The following is a 19,766-nucleotide window of genomic DNA, read 5'->3' on the forward strand; positions in this document are numbered from 1 at the left end:
CGGTCCGATTCTGATTTGATTCTACCTTAACATACTGGATCAATGTATTAGTTTTTGCTTTTGGAAATTGTAGATATGATTGTTTTGTTGATATGTGAGATATAAATGTAAATTGTTTTTTAATAAGGTCTTTTGGGAGGAGGGGAGTTGGCATGTGAGGTGCATAAGGGTAATGTGGTTGTTTGACTCCCCACTAAACTGTGCAAAAGCTGTCGTTGCTATTTGATCGAGCTCGAACATTAAATCAGAACGATACAGAAGAAAGAAAATAGCCTTAATTTAGGAATTACAGAGGCGCCAACTTTTCCTTTCCTGCAGTATCTTATACAGTGTTTTAACGACGATTTTGCAGGTTTTACTGAAATGCATTGAAATTTGAAAACACTTTCTACCCAAGGTACATGTACCTGTTTTCATCCCTCAAAATACTACAGTTCATTTTACAAGGTTGGCATTCATGAAGTTAATCTCTCTCTCTTTTTAGAATAAATTATATATAATAAGCAACTGTTTTATGGAGGAATCAAATTTGTTTATTCAGGAAATGCTATTCTTTCCTCATTGAGTAGGAGAGTGTGTTTTCTGATGCATGTATGAAAGGCATTGCATACTTTAGCTTCTGTTCCTGTTGATCCTCTTATCAATGACATATGATATCATTGAACAATATATGACCTTATCATTGAACTTCAGGGTTAAAAGTTCTTATTTTATTGTTCCATTAACTTAAAAAAGGAGCTTTAACACTCTCCTGATAATTTTTTTTTTCTTCCATTGACTAAGGATAGGAGCTTTCACATTTGTTAAATGAAATAATGTGTTGTATTGTGCCCATTAACGGGGAAAAAGAACACATTCACCTGATGAAAAAAGATGTGTGAATATGTTACTTGCAATAACTCTCAAAGATAATACAAACTTTCCAGTACTTTTCAAAATAAGTAAACTTTTTTTGCCAGGATTTTTGCTTGCTCATAACTACAAGAGCTTCATCTGGCTCAGAGAAGTGTGAACATGAAAAAGCTCAAAGCATAGCGTAAACATTGAATTTAGTGTAAACTGATTGTTTTTGGTGATTAGGCGGGTGTCAATATGCCTATCTAGACCTAAATTGTTACTGGAGATGTCTTTATTAATGAATTCTAATTCAGAGGGCAGGATGCAATTTGTAACGAGATACAACATTGCTGATATCTAAAGACTTTGTACTTTTGTCACCAGGGGGGAGAGGGGGTGTTTCACAAACATAATATTGTGACTAAATATCACACATGATTCGAAGTCATATTTAGTGAGTAATGCATCACAGAACAGAGCGTACAAATGGGGTACACATTCTTACATATTGATCAATGTGATTACTTGTCAAATATGTTGTGTTGGTACTAACACACAACTTTTTTTAGTTATAATAAACTATTTATGAAACAACCCATGGAATAGTTTTAATGTTTGACAAAATGAGTGGTCAATTTTTTTTCATGACCTTAATCCTGAGTGTATTTCACATAATTTTGAATTATCTTTGAAAAATGTGCTTTGCTTCTGGGCTGTCATACATTTTTTTAATTGTGACCATAAGCATATTTTGTATGCTATTATGTATGTGCGATGGCTGATATCATTTTCACTGTATTTCATGGAAATAACCTTGAAATGTCATAAAAAACATCAGACATGACAGTCAAACCGGATAGATATTGAATGTTGATTAACAGCTTGTGATAGATATGCTGGGTGGATATTGTACAGCCTAGATATTCATGCCTGAATACATGTGAGAAGTGGAGGGGGATGGGAGGGAGAGGGGGAAGGGAGAAGGAAAGGGTGAAGGAGAAGGGGGAAGAGGAGGGGAGGGGAAGGGAAGGGGAAGGGGAGGGTAAGGGAAGGGTAAGGGAAGGGTAAAAGAAGGGTAAGGGAAGGTAAGGGGACAGGAGAAATGGGAGTACGGAAAAGGAAGGAGAAAAAAAAGTAAGGAGGTTCTCTGCATGAAAAGTAGAAAGTAAGAACAGGAAGAAGAAAAAAAAAAGAGTAAAGAAGAGGGGGAGAAGGAAATATTAATAAGAAGTGGAAATATTAAGAACTTGCAAATTGAAGTATTGCATAGAATGTGAAACACCCGTCTATGTTGTAAAATATCTAGTAAATACTTAAGTGAATACTTCTTATATTGCATGATTTCTTCATTATGAAATGAATACATGCAGTACAGTAGTGGATCTCAAAATACAAATGATAAGTAGTGATAATTTTAAAGCACTTCTTCCTCAAATACTTGACAATAGTATATCATGCGTTTTGAAAAGGCATTTGTATGGGAAGTTGCTTGTATTACTACATGTAGTTCTTTCAGTTTCTATTTATAATTGACATGTGATTTGTATTTAGAAGTAATTGGGTCGTACCATCATGAAACTACATCGCGTGTAGTGACAGGACAGTATTTAGCAACTGTTTTACCAATTTTTTTTCTTTGATCACTCTAACCCGCATGTATTCCTAGAAACAAGGAAGTCAATAAATCATGCATTTCTTGTAACCAGCTACATGTAGATATTCTACTTAATGAGAGGGATGGAATAGGATAACGGTTCAATTTGAAAAATAAAGAAGTTTGACAAGAAATTGTAGAAATGACATCTGCTTTTTCCACCTTTGTTTGGAGTCATGAAATTTTTCTAGTAAATTAGAGTACTAGCTGCATAAATACAATAAACAAAAAAGAACAATTGGTTTTGTTTTAAGTCCACTGACTGATAATGTTATTGACCAAATAATCACAATTAATTTTTCACACTCTTTTTCTGACCCTACTCCTCCTTTCCCTGTAGGTCTAATGTGTTAATATTGTTACTTTCAAGTACTTTTATTATAATGGGTGCTCCATTCGTCAAGCTTCTGCTTATAGGGGCACCCTAATCATTTAAAGTCTATTTATAATGATTGTTATTCATGTATGATTTTTCTTGATTTTTAAATAAATAAATAAAAATAAACTGAACTGAACACAGACAATAAAGAATTATCAACTCTCTATTTGATTTGTTTTACTGCTGACACTGTAGTATTATATAATATAGTTTAATGATCTGTGCCACTTTATTTTATTTCTTTCTGTATGGGATTTATTTTACTTCCTTGACTTATCAAAACTTACCTTCTTGACATTGTAATAGTGCCATAGAGTTAAGAATGGCAACTCTCTTTATTTTGGTCTATTGAAACTTGAAAGTATGTATATATTTTTTGAGTCGCCCTGTAGTCTTCATGGAACATTGTTATTAATAAAAAAAGTGTTGTAACAAGATAGCGTTCTGCTAAGAAGCAAAGCCTATAGGATTGACGGCAGTGATACTACCATCAACTATTATCTACATCCTAGTGTTATATTATATCTCTCAGTAGTTAGCGTAGGGGTCGATGAGAGAGTAAGGAATACCATAAACAAGCGTAGCACGGTTCATCTGTCATGTATTGAATTCTCAGTGTGCATTAGAAGTCCACATCGATAGACCTTTCTCAGTACATGTAGGTTTGGACCAACATAGCTTAAAACTTGTTCCTTAAACTTGTTCGTGAAGGAAATATTGTTTAAAATCCTATTTAACAGCTGAGGATCGTTGCTTTGTACGGATTATTGATACAGTGTGAACGAGGTCATTTTCCCCTGCATGGATCAGTGCAATATTCACTTGCAGGAAAGGAAGTGTTCACATAGGAATCTTGATCCGGACCCAGTCATGATGCAGCACCTGCCCGTTAAAGCGTTGACAGACTCTCAAGTAGATTAATATGATAAACGTGATGTTCCAACTGATTATTTTCTGACATTTAAAACTGAGTTTACGGCCAAAGTGCATGCTCAATAAACTACTCGAGCCCTGTTTTCTACTTGACATATGTACGCATACATGTCTCCGTGTTAATATGACATCAACTTTAGCTTTACTCTGGAATATCAATGTGCAGATGCATTAAACCATAGTTCAACAACACAAAGAAGAAACTCAAGAAGCCCAAAGGATTTTCTATGCCTTTTCTTGGAAGTTAACCTGGAAATAAACCTTGTTAATGATGTCTTCAAGAAACCTGCAGTGAAAACCTAACAGTTGATGTGCATAGAGGATTCATTTAAATACACTGTTGATCTTTACTAATCAATTATGTATCGTTTCTCTCCTCGATTACTCCGCCATGCCATTATCCATACAGCGCAAATGAAACAAGAGATGCACAATGGTAGGAATAGCCAGTTTTTCCAACCTTTTTTTTTCTTCATATAATTTTACGAGTGCAGCATGATTTTGTTTTTGTTTATTTTGAATTGTAGGAGATAATGCATGGTTTTGCCTAGCCAATTTTATTATTTTTAATTCGCATTGCAGTTTCCCATTTTAGTTTAATCCCATTCTCATTTTTAGTTTTTAATTGCAAAGACAAATTTATAACATTTTGCCTGTCCATGTTCATCTGTGTAATAACCAAATAAGTAAGCTACTAGTACATTATATAGTATACACAGCATTTGTAGCAATTGATAATTGTATCAATACATATTGAGATATTAGCATGCACAAAAAGCCATGATTGTTATCTCAGTATCTAAGTTATTGTAATTGTTATTCCAAGATAAGTTAATCATTTTTTTTTAGTTTTGGCATGGAGATGCCAACACATGGTTTTAGCATGATGTGTATTGATGAATATGTCCATGTTTTATAGTATTTTGCAGAATAGCATGGTACAACATTAAGATTGTAGTATAATAAACAAGCATTTACTGTGAGCTTTAGATCCGTACGAACGTTGAATGCAGCCGTAGGGGATGTTTCAATAAGCTGCAATCAATTTTAAATATCCATTGCAAGTTTGCAATTGATCAATCATTTGTAACTAGATCAAATCAATTTCTAATGCTTTTGCTTTCTGTCTGCAGAAGCAAATCTGCTAACGATAATTTTATGTTCTGTCTGATATGTAAGCAGATTAGCAAAGATTCAAAGACTTATGATTGATACTTGAATCTAAAATTGACTTAAAATTGATTGTAAGTTTTGTGAAACACCCTCAGACTGTACTTTTATATTGTTTATTATTCAAAGTTTATTCTTCATCATTCATTGATTATGATTATTGCATGATTTGATGCCCTTACTTAGTTTTACATTCATATTTCAATAGGGTAAGGTGCTGGGCTTTTATTGAATTTCTGAAACCATATTCCAGGCATTTTAAGAATATGAATTCAAAGGAATTTTCATTAAAAAGGATTTAAATATTACAATTCATTCTTCAAATGCATGTCAGTTCCAAGTCCATCTTTGATCACTCAATATAGACTACTAAGTGGTGCAAAAAAAATGAAAAAGAAGTTATGGCTTTCTGGGGGCCCATTTCATAAAAGAATTACAACAATTATGGTGACTGCCATGGTGACAGGGCTTAGCAGCCAATCACTTCGAGACCATTTTGGTAATTGAAAAAATGCAAAAAAATACAATAGTTGTGATTAATGAAACAGGCCATACAGGTATTGTATTACTGGTATAGTGGCTTATGGCATCTAGAAATTCAATATCTATTTTTAGGATGACATTGAATTCCATAGTTTAGATTTAAAGCTGGTTCACCTTTGCTTTATTTGCATGAATGAATGAAAATTATGATTTTAACATGTATATATTAAAGAAAAGGGAGTAGGAAGTCATATAAATGTACTCTTATATGTTAATATATTAATCTTCGAAATGAATTCGAAGTGTAGTTTGGAATGACTGATGTACATGGCAACCTAAAAGCTTTCCCAAGACTTGCCTGGCATAGCACCACATGTATGTAGTAGGAGTTCACTGAAGAAAACAGAGCTTGTCATGATATCCCTCAAAATGTTATGATGGTGAGCCAATCTAGTACCTGTACATGTACCTGTTTATTTCCATAATATTTCTATCAATCAGAATTTACAAGTTTGGTTGTAATATTGATTTTTTTTATTTTGTGTTTTAGGCGCTATTAATTGCATGGCCACTTAAAATGAATAATCTACATTTTTGGGTAGAGGGTTTGAGATTCATGCTCATTGCTGTGGTTGAGACCTTGACTGATAAAATCTACCTACATTTTGTTCGAAATAATTTGATAAAGTATTGTCTAAATCTCGGGAACATGCATGAATTTTGGAATCTCTGCAAAAAAGTGTGCATTTACTATCGGTCCTTTCTCAGGGTACACTGAATTAACCTGTTGAATGCTGTTATTCACATAAGCTTGTACTAGGACTACTTGATTAGGGTAAACATCAGCTGCGGAGGGTTTTATGAAAGGACTTGTTGGATGTTTTATCCGACAAGCCCTGTTTTTACCTGACAGTAACTAGAGTAACAGTGCTTCTTAGCCAATTAGAATCAAGTTTCTTAGCCTATCAATAATCTGACAAGTTGTCAGATCCGACGATTTGTCTGATGAAAAAGGTTGATGAAACTCTCCCCAGATTACACACAAAGATAGGTATCAAGAAATCTACATGCATCTCCGCTGAATATCTGAGAGGGAATTCAGACCATCATGCATTTAAGATGCAACGCACCTTGATAGCATGTTACCTTAATGACCTTCCGCTCTTTTCTCTCTTGCAGCTCAAGTTGCGAAGAACATTGATGTCTCCAACATGGTGGACCAGTTTGAGAAGCAGGACAACCTGTCGGTCTCAGCTGACAGCGGGATATCATCACTGGCCTCTCTGGACAACCAGACCCAGGGTGACGACCATAGGGAGGTAAGCAAACAGCCCAAACAGAAGAGGAACATCATCAAACGATCGGCCAGTCTCAAGTCTAAGGTTCGTCCCGCTGCAGAATGCATGCCATTCTCGTTCTATGTTATCATTTGCTTTCTGTTCGTTTGTCCTTTTCATCGAGATCGGCCAGTTTCAGGTCTGAGGTTCGTCCTGTTGCTGAATGCCTGCTATTCTTGTTTTACGTTATTTGCTTTCTGTTAGTTTGTCCCTTTTTATGTGATCAAGATTGGCCAGTCTCAAGTCGAAGGTTCGTCCTGCTACTGAATAGTATATGCCAATCTAGTTCTATGTTATCTGCTCTCTGTTCGTCTGTCTGCTTCATCGAGGTCGGCCAGTGTCGAGTCTGAGGTTCGCCTGACTTTCGAATGCATGCCATTTGTTTTATGTTAGTATTTGATTTTTGTTCCTTTGTCCTTTTTAAGTGATCAAGTTTGGCCAGTCTCTAAGGTTTTTTCATTGCTGAATCCATGCCATTCTTGTTCTATGTATCATTTGCTTTCTGTTATTTTGTCCGTTTCAAGTGATAGAAATTGGTCAGTCTCAAGTCTGAGGTTCGTCTCACTACTGAATACATTCCATTCTTGTTTTATGTTATCATTTTATTCTTTGATAGTAAGTTGTCTGTCTGATCATTGCAAACAAAATCAGCCAGTCTTGGGTCTTTATTCCTGATGGTTGTTGGCCATTGTTATCTGATTTTGAGGAGAGATTGACCAGTACCACATCTAAGGTTGGCCATGTTGGCTAGATGCATTCTTCCTTGTTCCATGTCATCCTGCAACCATTGTTAGTTCCATTCTTGATATCAAACCTAAAACTGAAAATTTAGGTTGGTGCTACTGCACACCATATCTGCACATTCTCTACTCCCAGGGGAGCATTTTAATAGGTGTCATACCTAAATCTTTTAACCTCAATTGGTATTGTATTACATAGATGTCATTCCATGAAGTAGTACCTCGTGGCACTTGATTGCAGCTACTGTGTTATAACAAACTCCAAACAAACCTACACCTCTAACCCCCAAATAACTGTTCATAATTCCTTGATATTTGTGTATCATAACCTATTTGGATATTGATTGACATCGCGAGTATCATTTGTACATCAACTCGTATTATTTTTGTCTTTTATGATGATGCTTGTCGTCATTTCTGTGCACTCTAAATCAATTCAATTTTTCAGTTTAATTCAAATATAAATTTTGTTTCTCAGGCTTATTTTGAGAGGCTCTTGCTCATTCATTTGTATCTGTATTTACTTGTTTGTAATATTTGCCACTTGGTTATGCACTACTTGTACTATCAGTTTTCACTGGAATTCAGTTGTCATGTCGAAAAAATGAAATCTACACATTCTGTTTTTTTTAAATGTTTATTTGAGTATTTGGATGTTCACTCTGTCATTTCCCACTCATCGACATAAATATCTACTTGAATTCACCAGCTTTTGGTTTACCGTGTCATATTGTCCATGTCCTGTCTATTTTGTCAAAGTGAATTCATCTATAGTTTGACTTGTAATGTTTATCTCATTTTGCTGATTATGGAAGCACCATTTCTCTTGTTTCTTTTCGTTGTGAAATATTGGATGTTAGATAGTGGTTCATTCACTTTTCAAGAGTAATATCAGTGATTAGTTCTTGTGATATGTTTTGTGTTGAATAGGTCTTGTGTCACTCACTATCATAGGATCTCTCTGCTCTTCACAGTAGCGTTGCTTTGCAAATCTGTTATAAGAAAAAGAAAATGGTTGATTATTTTGTCTATTTTGTCCATTGGGAGTCTGTCTTGTTGATGTATAGTTTTTTAGTCACTATGGATTTTGTGAAATCATGTTACTTTTTATCAAGTACCTGATTTTACTCTGCAACTCTGCATGGGTATTCAACTTATCTTGGTCCATATTTTCTGGAATTATTTTGATTTTCTTTACCATGGTATCGGTGTTCTCAATCGATTTGTATTTTTCTTACCATCTCATCATTTTGAATAGTTTCTTTTACAGCTTTCTATTATTTGGATCGTTTTATTTGCCCTTTTATTTTCTTCCAAATTCATGAATGGAATGTTGTTTAATTTTGATATGTTTGCATTGTGAAAATGTTCTTGTTTCCTTCTAGTTGTAATATTAGTATTGTGAAGATTGTGTTCTACAGTATTGGGAAATGTTTTGTGAAAAATGTATCTTTTTTGTGGCTGTCTTTTCTGATGATGTTTACAATGATGATGGTGATGATGATTATGATGATGATGTGCTGACGATGATGGTAATATTGATGATGATGGTGATATTGCTGATAATAATGAAGGGGAGATGACAAGGAGTTTAGTTTTTCTCTTAAATTTCCTTTTTTATCAACTTCAATACTTTTAATCACAGATACAATATCTTTTGCATTTTCATTACAAAAAAAATCCAAACTTATGTCGCTTGTTTTCAATAACAATTGTTATTTATTTTCATCCAACACAAATTATATATTCTGCCATTAATAGCTGGTATTATTTGGTTAATTGGCATGTTACTTTTTTTTCATTGATTATACATGGAGAAACTTCAATCATATTTAAGTTCCTATATAGAGCATAGGTGGGAAAATTATCTGCCATGGTAGGAAATGAGGAATGTCTTAAAAGGATGCTCCGGGCTGAAAATATATCTAAATAAATAGAGTAAAATTCACAAAGCAAAATTCTGAAAATTTGATCAAAATCGGATGACAAATGAAGAAGTTATTGAATTTTAAAGATTTGCATTTTTCTGGTGAAACAGTTCTAGGCAGGTCTTTATGAATATTCATTAGGTGGGCTGATGATGTCATATCCCCACTTGTTCTTTTGTATTTTATTATATGAAATTGGGTTTATTCAAAAAATTTCTACCAAGAACTTAAACAATTGGATTGACAACTGATTACGTGCATTGATTATTATTGCCGCAACTTATTTCATTAAGGAGACACATCATTTACACATGTACGAAAAAATCAAATATTTATTTCATTTAATATAAGAAAAAGGAAAGTGGGGATGTGACATCATCAGCCCACCTAATGAACTGTTTTCACAAAATATTGATAAACTTTGAAATTCAATGACTTCATTATTTGTTATCCGATTTTGATGAAACTTTCAGCAGTTTGCTCTGTGAATTTTACTCCACTTATTTATTTAAATATCTCCAGCCTGGACCATCCATTTAAGCTATGGGGATACAGTAAAATATTGGACTTATATATGGGCTGGCTTTGGAATGTGATATTAATGAATGGTTGAACGAATGAATGAATGAATGATGAATGAATGAATGGTTGAATAAATGAATGAATGAAAGTTTGAATGAATGAATGAATGAATGAATGAATGAGTGTGTGAAGAAAAAGGTCATGATCCAAAGAGTGAATTCACAATCAATGATCAATGTACGCCTATGAACTAATGTATGAATGAAATAGTGAATAAGTAAGTGACTGAGGGAATACTTAAGAACTTATGTATGAATGCAAAGAGGTGTTACAGTTCAGCATTCATTTGGATGTCCGATGAGGGGATAGATATTAGCTCTTATAATTTTGGTGTGATAAGCTACCAATTTTGGGGGTAATGTCAGGATGGTATAGGATAGTACTGTATGCTTGATGTGATAAGCTATAATAAATGGGTGCATGGCAGAGGGTGAGGGGTGCATCCGAGGCAGAGAGACATGTGTATTCCATCCCTTTTACAGAAACCCTCACCAACCAGTCTGGAATCCGAACATCACAAGAAGAAGAAGAATTTTATCAAACGATCATCAAGTCTAAAATTGAAGGTTAGTTGGAGAATGATCGTTGGGGTTTGGAAGTACCGTTTTTCTTCTTCAGGAGACTCTTACAGTTTCTGTTGTCCTTAATGCTCGCAGTCACATTGACATATGGATCCAAAGAGAAAAATGCACAAAGAAAAATTAAATTGTGTCTAGTGCAATGTTTTGCCGTTCTTTAATAAAAACTTTTTAATTGAAAGTTAAAATCTCAATCCTTAAATTGGCAATGCAATACAAAAAAATGGTAACTGTTTAATAATGATAATTGGTAACTTTTCATTAAAACTTGATTTGTCATTATCCATCATTGTCATGTTATCAACAAATGTTTTTCAAGTTATGAAAATGGGTAAGAAGTCAACCACTATTGCCAATTTGTGGAGCAGTGATCCATTCCAGTTTGAGGATCTCCTCTGATGTTATAATAATATATTCAATTTGATATTGTGAGAACTGGTTTGTGGATACTGCTAACCAATTGACCAGTGTGCTGTGATATTGATGATTTATGGTATCATGAATTTGGTGGATGTCGTGGTGATAATGTAGACAGGAATGGTGAAATGAAGTGATTCAAAATTTGAAGATGATTATATGTTGATGTCACTATGTAAGCTAATGATTAGAAAGGTGGTACCAAGAGTAAAGATGGTGGGGATGATGTAGATGATGATGATGATGGTGATGATGTCCTGATTACGAAGAAGAAGAGGAGAACTTAAGCAACCATGATGATGTGAAAGATTTTTTTTACCCCTATTTCAGCTGTATCTGCACCCCTTCCTTACCCCATTCCACACTCTGCTGTTAATAGCCTACCCCATTGGGGTGATGCTCTTACCTCTTTAGATTTTACATGTACCTGTGAACCTCAACCCCAATAAACATCCTTCAATCTGTTGCCTTTATCTTCCCCTGTCTGACCTCCCTTAATCCTGATTTAAGTTGCTTGTGCACCCATTCCTTCTCCCATTCTGCACCCTACTATTACTACCACCTCCCCCCCTTGGGGGTACATTGTTACCCCTCTATCTTTAATACTTCTTTGCCATTGAACCTCACCCTGACATGCATCCTTCAATCCCCAGCCTTCGTTTATGCCTTCCCCTGTCTGACCTTTCTTGACCCCCATCCTAGCCGCTTCCGTACCCCCCTTCCTGCACCCCTCTGCTCCCACCATTCAACCTTAAAGGTTGCTACGTCATCATTAGCTCTTGAAAACCAAGGGACCCAGTTAGAACATAGTTTGGATAATTCAAGTCTGAGTGTCACAATCGGTGTGTGCTAGCAAGTTCGATGGTGTTTGGTGCGTAGTGAAGTATGTGGACTATGTTCCAGTGATGGGTCGTAAGTACATGATCTTTAGTTTATATATGTCTTCTAATATTGTTGACGATGTGAAAGTGCAGTGATGTTTTGATCGTGACTGAAATGTTTTTTGTCTTGATCTCTTTGCCATTTGAGTTGCAGAGCGAGTCTTTCTTAGTCCTGGCTAATTTTGATTATGGAGGTGATGATAGTGGTTGTGATGATGATGATTGTGATGATGATTATGATGATGATAATGATGATGATAATGATGGTGAGGATTATGAATATGAGAGAGAGAGAAGATAAAAAGCGAAGGCAAGGGGGAGGAGACTGACTGTCAGGCTGTGATAATGCTGATACTGCTTCTTATTGTGATCTTGATTCTCAATGTATAGCTCGTAATATAGATAGATGATCTGATTATTTTTTGCTTGATGATTATCAACCTTATTGTCATGAAGGAGCCCTGGTGGTCCTAAATGTCAATGATCTTAATGCCTTGGTCGATTTACATGACGATTTTCTCCAAGTTCTTTATCGTATTGAATCTATATTATATTAGATGATTGCAATCAACCATCTGCATTGTACCTGTCTTATCCTGTTTGAATACAATACCTCCTAATTGTTGAGACTGGCTTCTATATACTACCATCATACCTATGTCATTTGTGTTGTATATGATTCATACGTTCCCATTGAAATATCATTTGCCTAGAATAGATACCAAAAGCTTGCAAATGTTCTTAGATTAGTGCATATTTTTTTTGTAACCATATCTTATTTCCCCCATTTTAGATAGTTGCAAATTCAACAAATACAAATCTGTAATACCTACATGTACATGTAAAACTGTATTTATGTTTATACAATTTTTTTAAATTGATTTAATCATAGTTGTCATACAAGGAACATTTAGCAGTTCTATGACTGACTAAATGTTACTTTGAATTATTTAATATTATATTATTTTTATAAACAATAGTGAAACAATAGTGAAATTCCAAATGCCATTATACTTCTTTTATAGGTGCATATTGAAATTATATACAAGATGAGTATTAAATGCATTTTTTTACAAAGGCATTTGATTTCAATTTTGGTTTAAAGGCTAATATCTTCATAGAAATAAAAATGTGGACAAATTATCTACGTATGTTATGGGCTGGGCCAAATATGTATATATTTTTAATGAACAGTTAAGAAAATCATATGAATTATAAAAAACAGACTGGGGGCAAAAAAAATTTCTTTGGCCATTTTTTATCACATTGGTATTTCTGTTCGATTGACTAAAAAAAATTTAAAAGGAAAATAATCTCTTAAATCCTTAAATTGGCAACATGATAAAAATGTAGGCCTGATTATATGACCTCTGACCCATTCATTATTTTTTCAAACAACTTTAGGGAGAAGAGAAGAAAGAAGGAAGGAGAATTAATGAGAACAAGAGATCAAGAAGGTGAGTTATTCTATTGGTTTTCTTCTTCATTAATGTTTTATTTCTTTCATTAATTTTCTAATTTTTCATTAAATCCTATCATTGATTGTTAACCAGGGGAGTATTTCATGAACAGTTTTGTCATTAATTTTCACTCACAGATGCTGTTAGCTACTGGAAATCCTTGTATCTGATTGGCTTAGAGCACATTTGTCAATGGAATTAAAAATCACTATATGTTTCATGAAACGCTCCCCTGTGTTGGGGAATATCACTGTGTTGAAGTGAATGAATACATTCAAGAAATATATTTAAGAAATATCATTTCATGTAGTCCCTTCAAGTCATAATTTGTACTTCTGTGTAGTCATACATTGAGGTTCTAGGTATTATATTTTAATAATGATCATTATGGTAACCATGATGTAACTATTATCATTTTATAGTGTAATAATAGTACATGTACTCTTAAGATTATTATTTAAATCTTCATCATTTTCGTTATGATTATTATGTTAGATTGTTTGTTATCCTTAATGAGAGTGAACCTCTTTTCACAATAACTAACATTGTGAGTTTGGATTTAACGATTGTTTGCACCATTAATAATCATCGTTGAAACCACATAATTAACTCTGAAACAAAAACAATCACAAATAAAATACACTGAAATGATTTCAAGCTACTGTGTATCTATTTTTCATGCACTATATATTATAAATCAAGGGTCTTATTCAGCCTTATATGTCAGACATTGAGTTCTCATAACTAACATTACATTCACCAATAGTAATATCGACATATCTTCCTTTTTCACCATAAAACAAGATGCTTAATTAAAGGTTAATGAAGCCATAATAGAACAAATATTTAACAATTTTAACACTGATTAAACAGTTTTTAAGTTAAAAGCAAACTAGATGAATGACAAAAAGAATGTAAGTTAAATGTTGGAAATGGAGGGTGAAAGAAGTCTGTGCAATATGACAGCACAGATATCTTGGAAGTATGAAATGATAGCATTTGTATTCTGTGTTCTAAGCCCCTTAATTGGGTGGTTTTAATGAAAGGTGGATCCCTGACAGCAAAAATCAACAATTTTTCTATGAGATAGATTCTGTAAATCTGCATGCAATTCCCTGGCTGGGAGTTTATCTGGCAAGATATTTATTTGATGAAACTTTTCAGATTTCATGTAATTTATCAATTATTTATACATTTGGCCCTGGTTGAACATTGATTTACATGAGTGAACATTGAAACCTAGAATCATTGATATTATTTTAATATTAACTTAACCAAATAGTGATAAAATTAGTTTAGAATCCATGCACAGTAGCTCTTGAACCTTGATTTTGTACATATGATTGCTAATGAATTCATCTCTTAGATGAGCACACTCCATAATTGTGTACTACTTAATTTGACAATACATACACTGTAGATTGCGCAAGCGGATATCAGTGATCTGAATTAAGATATTTCAGATGATCTTTGGTAATTACAGCTTCGTGAATTGTTACAAAAAATCCCCCTGTTGTATCCTACAAATTCCCATATGCAGGTCTATAAAGGACTCCTTTTCCACACACACACACACACACACACACACAAATGATTCAAATATTGCAAAAAGTGCTATGAATAATAAAAAGGAAAGGGGAAGATGGAGTTGGAAAAAGCATGTTAAAAAACAAAAATCAGTTATTCTCAGTATAACCTATTTACATAAAACACAATGATGAATTGCTTGTTAAAATTTCATTGAAATAATATATCTTGATATAATAAAGAGGAAAGGGGAAGATAGAGTTGGAAAAAGCACGTTCAAAATAAAAAATCAGTTATTCTCCGTATTCCTATTTACATAAAACACAATGATGAATTGCTTGTTAAAATTTCATTGAAATAATATATCTTGATATAATAAAGAGGAAAGGGGAAGATAGAGTTGGAAAAAGCACGTTCAAAATAAAAAATCGGTTATTCTCAATATTGCTATAATTTACATAAAACACAATGATGAATTGCTCGTTAAAATTTCATTGAAATAATATGTCTTGATACATCATGACTAGCTCATTTATTTGAAACCATATTTCAAGGTAGTAACTTTGTTAGACATTAAAATCACTTCAGTTAGAATTAGAATTGAATTATATCAGGTCCTTTTTTGATAAGCAAACTGGTTATTATATACTAGTCGGGTCCAGATTTAAAGAAATGTGCTCAGAAAAGGTGCTTTAGGCATTTTGTGTTAATGCTGATTTATTGATTGTTTTGATGCAATTCAGGGGTGCTGTTTGCCAAACTTGATTCCGACATTTTGATCCTCAAACTGGCACAAAACGAAATGGCGGCATTTGACCTATTTTTCTATTTTTAATCATAGTCATTAGATGTCACTTCAGTTAGAATTACAATGGAATTATATCAGGTCATTCATTGATAAGCAAACTGGTTAATATTATATACAGTGAACCATCAAGTTTTCTTAAACGGGGTGCAAGTTAGCACTAGCTTTTACCACATGCTCTATGTGAATTAGTACCAGTTGGAATGCCGACCCTCAATGTAAATTTTATTGAATAAAAATATAACGTGTTACAATTTAACAGATTATTAGGCCTGTTTGAAGTACCAGCAAATGTCTTTCAAATGAAGGTGCTTCAAACACAAACAAACAAGTCATTATAATGGTACTTAAAGGACAATTCTTAAAGGCGAAAGTTACCATTTGGTTTTTGAACATTGTCTTATATTGCTACTTGAAGGCAATTGCCCATGTTATTTGTGCCAAGCACCCTTTGTAAATTTATTGATTGATTACTTGTGTATTGATAATTCATTATTCATGCATTGCAATATGTATTTCTTTACGTTTTATATTCATTTAACTTAGAAATATAAACAAATAATATTTTTTTGGAGAATATTTCTATTCAAAGGAACAAAATTGAACAATAATATAAAATCTCTGACCTTGGCAAAACAGTAACAACAAAATAATATTTCAAGCACACCCATACATGTGACCTCAATTTTCTTGCTAATTTTGGCTTATGATTGGTTTAGTGCAGATTTTATATGCTTTTCACTTGACAAAACATGAGCCCTTTCCTTTCAATTTCATCCTTAAATTTGCAACATTGTTTCAAAATGGCATGTTTTCTGGAGATCTCTAAATGTTTTACAATCCCATTTTACTGCTTTCTCTATAATCTCTCAAAATAGTGCTTTTCTCTTATTAAATTTATACATGTTATCAAATGAATTATTTTTTTGTGCAAGGTTTCTTTTGTTTAAGAGATATGCCACATTTTTTTATAACAATGTCTATGATTGCAAATTTAAAAAATAAAAAGCAAAGAAGCAAAATCGTCAAAGATATTACCATATTAAAGTCAAGTACGCCTTTTAAATTTGATAACCTTGGCATTTTCTTCAATGATTCTGATGGAAATTGTCTATTCTTTCTATGTGCTTTCTAAAAATGGGGGTTTCTTCAGGTTTCACTCATTTTTTCATGTCCTTTTGAACCCCAAACTATAAATTCCCAGTATTCCCCCTCTTTATCAAAAGTTACTAATGATCTTCAAGCATAACTCTTATTCACATTCTATTAGAGTCATTGGCCTGTATTCTGAAGTCAGGTTTAACTTTGACCATGGTCTAATTCTGTGCTAAGTTATGGAGAGCCAAAAGTGTCAAAATTTGTATTGCATTGTATGTTTTTAGTATTGACTCTGCTCTTTCCTGGTTCTTTGATTGTGAAGACAATTATCTATTCATAATTTCTAGAAAATTGAGAATGATTTGAGAGTCAAATGAGCTGAAATATTATATCTCTACTGTTAGTGATTTATGTCACAATTGGCTTTCCATACTTAAACCACAACTCTAAACCTGACTTTAAATTAAACCTGACTTCAGAATATGGGCCAATAAGTGGGTCTAGGCAGTAAACCTACCCAACATCCAAACTTGCTGTGACAATACAACACAATTTCCATTCCTATTTGGTAGCATTCACATTCAGACCTTATTACATGTTTCAACGAACCAGGAAATTCTGTTCGCAAACTACATAAAGGATGCTGTGGGAATGTTTTGTGTGTTTTTATAATACTAATGACTGCACCCTGGTTTAATATGCATTCAACCATATTTCGGTTGCACAGGAATTGAAAATTAAACCTTGTCTTGTTTTACTTACACTTTCTCTGGTAATGGAAGGCTTTCAAAAAGGTAACAACGGATATTAATAATCTGTTTGGAGGCAAAAGGATGTTTAACTCAAATGTTTTATACACGCATGCATCATAGAGTTACTACCCTTTTGTCTTTAAAACAGAAATATATGTTTTGGTGTACATAATGCTGTATTGTGCTGGTTTGTTGTATTTGTGTGTGATTATATTGTGGCATATATCAGTGTACATTGACTAAATCTCTTCTCAACTGGAAGTTTCCTTCTATCTCTCAATTTTTGTCAAATAATATTAGACCAAGGTTTGATCAATTTAATTAATAAAAAAATATGAAGAATTTTGATATGGCACTTTCATATTTTCATCTTGGTTTTTTTTTTAGAATGACTTAAATATCCTTGTGGAAGCGCCGTGGTGTAGTGGTTCTGACCCTCGCCTTGTACTCAGAGGGTCGTGTGTTCGAATCCCACCATGGCCTAGCGCCCTTTGGCAAGGCGTCCATCCACACTTTGCCACTCGCACCCAGGTGCTAATTGGGTACCGGTAGGAAACAACCGTCATTGTGGTTGGTTTAGCAAGTTTGCGCCTAACAGGCTGCTTGGAATGCTATGAATCCAGTGACCGGGTAATAATAATTGTGAAGCGCTTTGAACAGTCGTAGATTGAGAAAGCGCTATATAAATGCCAATTATTATTATTATCCTTGCATTATATTGACATCATTCGAGCAGTTGTGAATCTATGGAAACGTAGGGGGTAGTACTTGTAGTAAGGTTTAAATTCTGTTCGTAATACATTCTACCTGTAGTATACTTAAATATAAAAAGAAAAGGAAAAAGGGAGATTTTTTTCTGATGGGGTAGGACGAGATCAAAGTATATTTTACGATGCAACAAATTCAAGTCTGTCCGACAAGTGACGGAGAGAGTCCTTAGCTGCATATCACTTGTCAGACTTGAGAAATGACAAGATATTAAAATGAAATTACAGAAGTGATTGGCCAGTATTATTAAGTCAGGTTTAACTTAGACCTCGGTCTAACTCTGGGCTAACATTATGGGGAGCCAAAAATTCAAAAATTATGTTTATATTGTATATTTCTAATGTTTACTTATTTGTTTCCTTTTGCTTTCATAATACTACAGTTATCATTCTCAGACAATTCGGGTGTCATATGAGTAAATAAATTGGATGTGTACTAATAGTGATTTGTGCCCCATTGGCTATCCATAGTTTAACCACAACTTTAAACCAGGGTTTAATTCAAATCCGAGTTCGAATACGGGCCATAGAGTTTCTGGTCTTCCAACCTTCTCCCCAGTTTACCCTGTCCCTTTGATCTGAGATGAATTCTATGATTTCTATCATGTCATTCCTTCCTATACTTTCTCACACTACTTTTCATCATCTTTTAACATTAATGCTTTCTGCATGTTATATATATTCTAACAATTTGGCTGTTATTTTGTTGTGATTTCAATTTGCATTTTAAAAATAGTTTTCGTGATTTTTTTTCAGTAGTTGTGATTCAGAGCATTCTTTTATTGTTATTTTAACTGTATTGTGTAAAGCCCTAAGGCATGTTTTACTAATTTTTACTCAGTTTTATTAAAATAACAGCAGTTACTACATCTTTCATCTCCAATTGGTTTAGGAATACCTCAAGATAAAAAAGAATATGAAGAAGAAAATATATATCTTCAATAGATTCCACGATAGTAATAATTTTCCTCCAATTTCTTTATCATTATGAGAATATTCTAAGAATAGTCATTTCATTTTTTGCAATTTCCACATCCCTTTTTCATGAATGCCCAATGTTTTATTTGTAGTTATTTTTAGTCATTGCCTGCATCGTTTCATGTTTATTGATTTATTTTGAAAAACAAATAACCCAATGTTCTTCATTTTATATGATTTTTGCCTGTTTTCTCTTTTCTTTCATTTGCCCCACCTTCTATTTTGTTTTGGTGTTTTCTTTTTGTTTCTCATCTGTCAATCAACTGCACCAATCCCTCGTTCTCTCCATCCACCCTCTCCTTCGACGTCTCCTCTCTTTGCTTGTGATTGGGGAACTGTCGTGCATTCTATCATCTTGCGTCATTCTTATTTCTTGTGCACAGCATTGAGCCAGGCAGCCATACAAAATCAATTGAGTAAGTCTGCACCATAGTGTTGTGAGATAGCAAGGGAATTGTGC

At 33.7% G+C, this 19,766-nt stretch overlaps 1 protein-coding gene across 11 annotated transcripts in view; it reads left to right on the plus strand.

Annotated features, from left to right (window-relative positions):
• The window catches only part of LOC121420408 (rho guanine nucleotide exchange factor 12-like), a 101,506-nt gene that overhangs the window by 56,415 nt on the left and 25,325 nt on the right, over nucleotides 1-19,766 (plus strand). For 7 of the 11 annotated variants that reach the window (XM_041615026.1, XM_041615027.1, XM_041615028.1 and 4 more), the window contains 5 exons: nucleotides 4,213-4,239; nucleotides 6,636-6,838; nucleotides 10,526-10,609; nucleotides 13,324-13,376; nucleotides 19,690-19,722. In XM_041615026.1, the coding sequence (XP_041470960.1) occupies nucleotides 4,213-4,239; nucleotides 6,636-6,838; nucleotides 10,526-10,609; nucleotides 13,324-13,376; nucleotides 19,690-19,722 (400 nt within the window). The remainder of the gene's footprint in view (nucleotides 1-4,212; nucleotides 4,240-6,635; nucleotides 6,839-10,525; nucleotides 10,610-13,323; nucleotides 13,377-19,689; nucleotides 19,723-19,766) is intronic. The other 4 variants (XM_041615032.1, XM_041615034.1, XM_041615035.1 and 1 more) reach the window with 4 other exon arrangements.

Source organism: Lytechinus variegatus, chromosome 8 (assembly GCF_018143015.1).
Source record: "Lytechinus variegatus isolate NC3 chromosome 8, Lvar_3.0, whole genome shotgun sequence".
Classification (NCBI taxonomy): Eukaryota; Metazoa; Echinodermata; class Echinoidea; order Temnopleuroida; family Toxopneustidae; genus Lytechinus; species Lytechinus variegatus.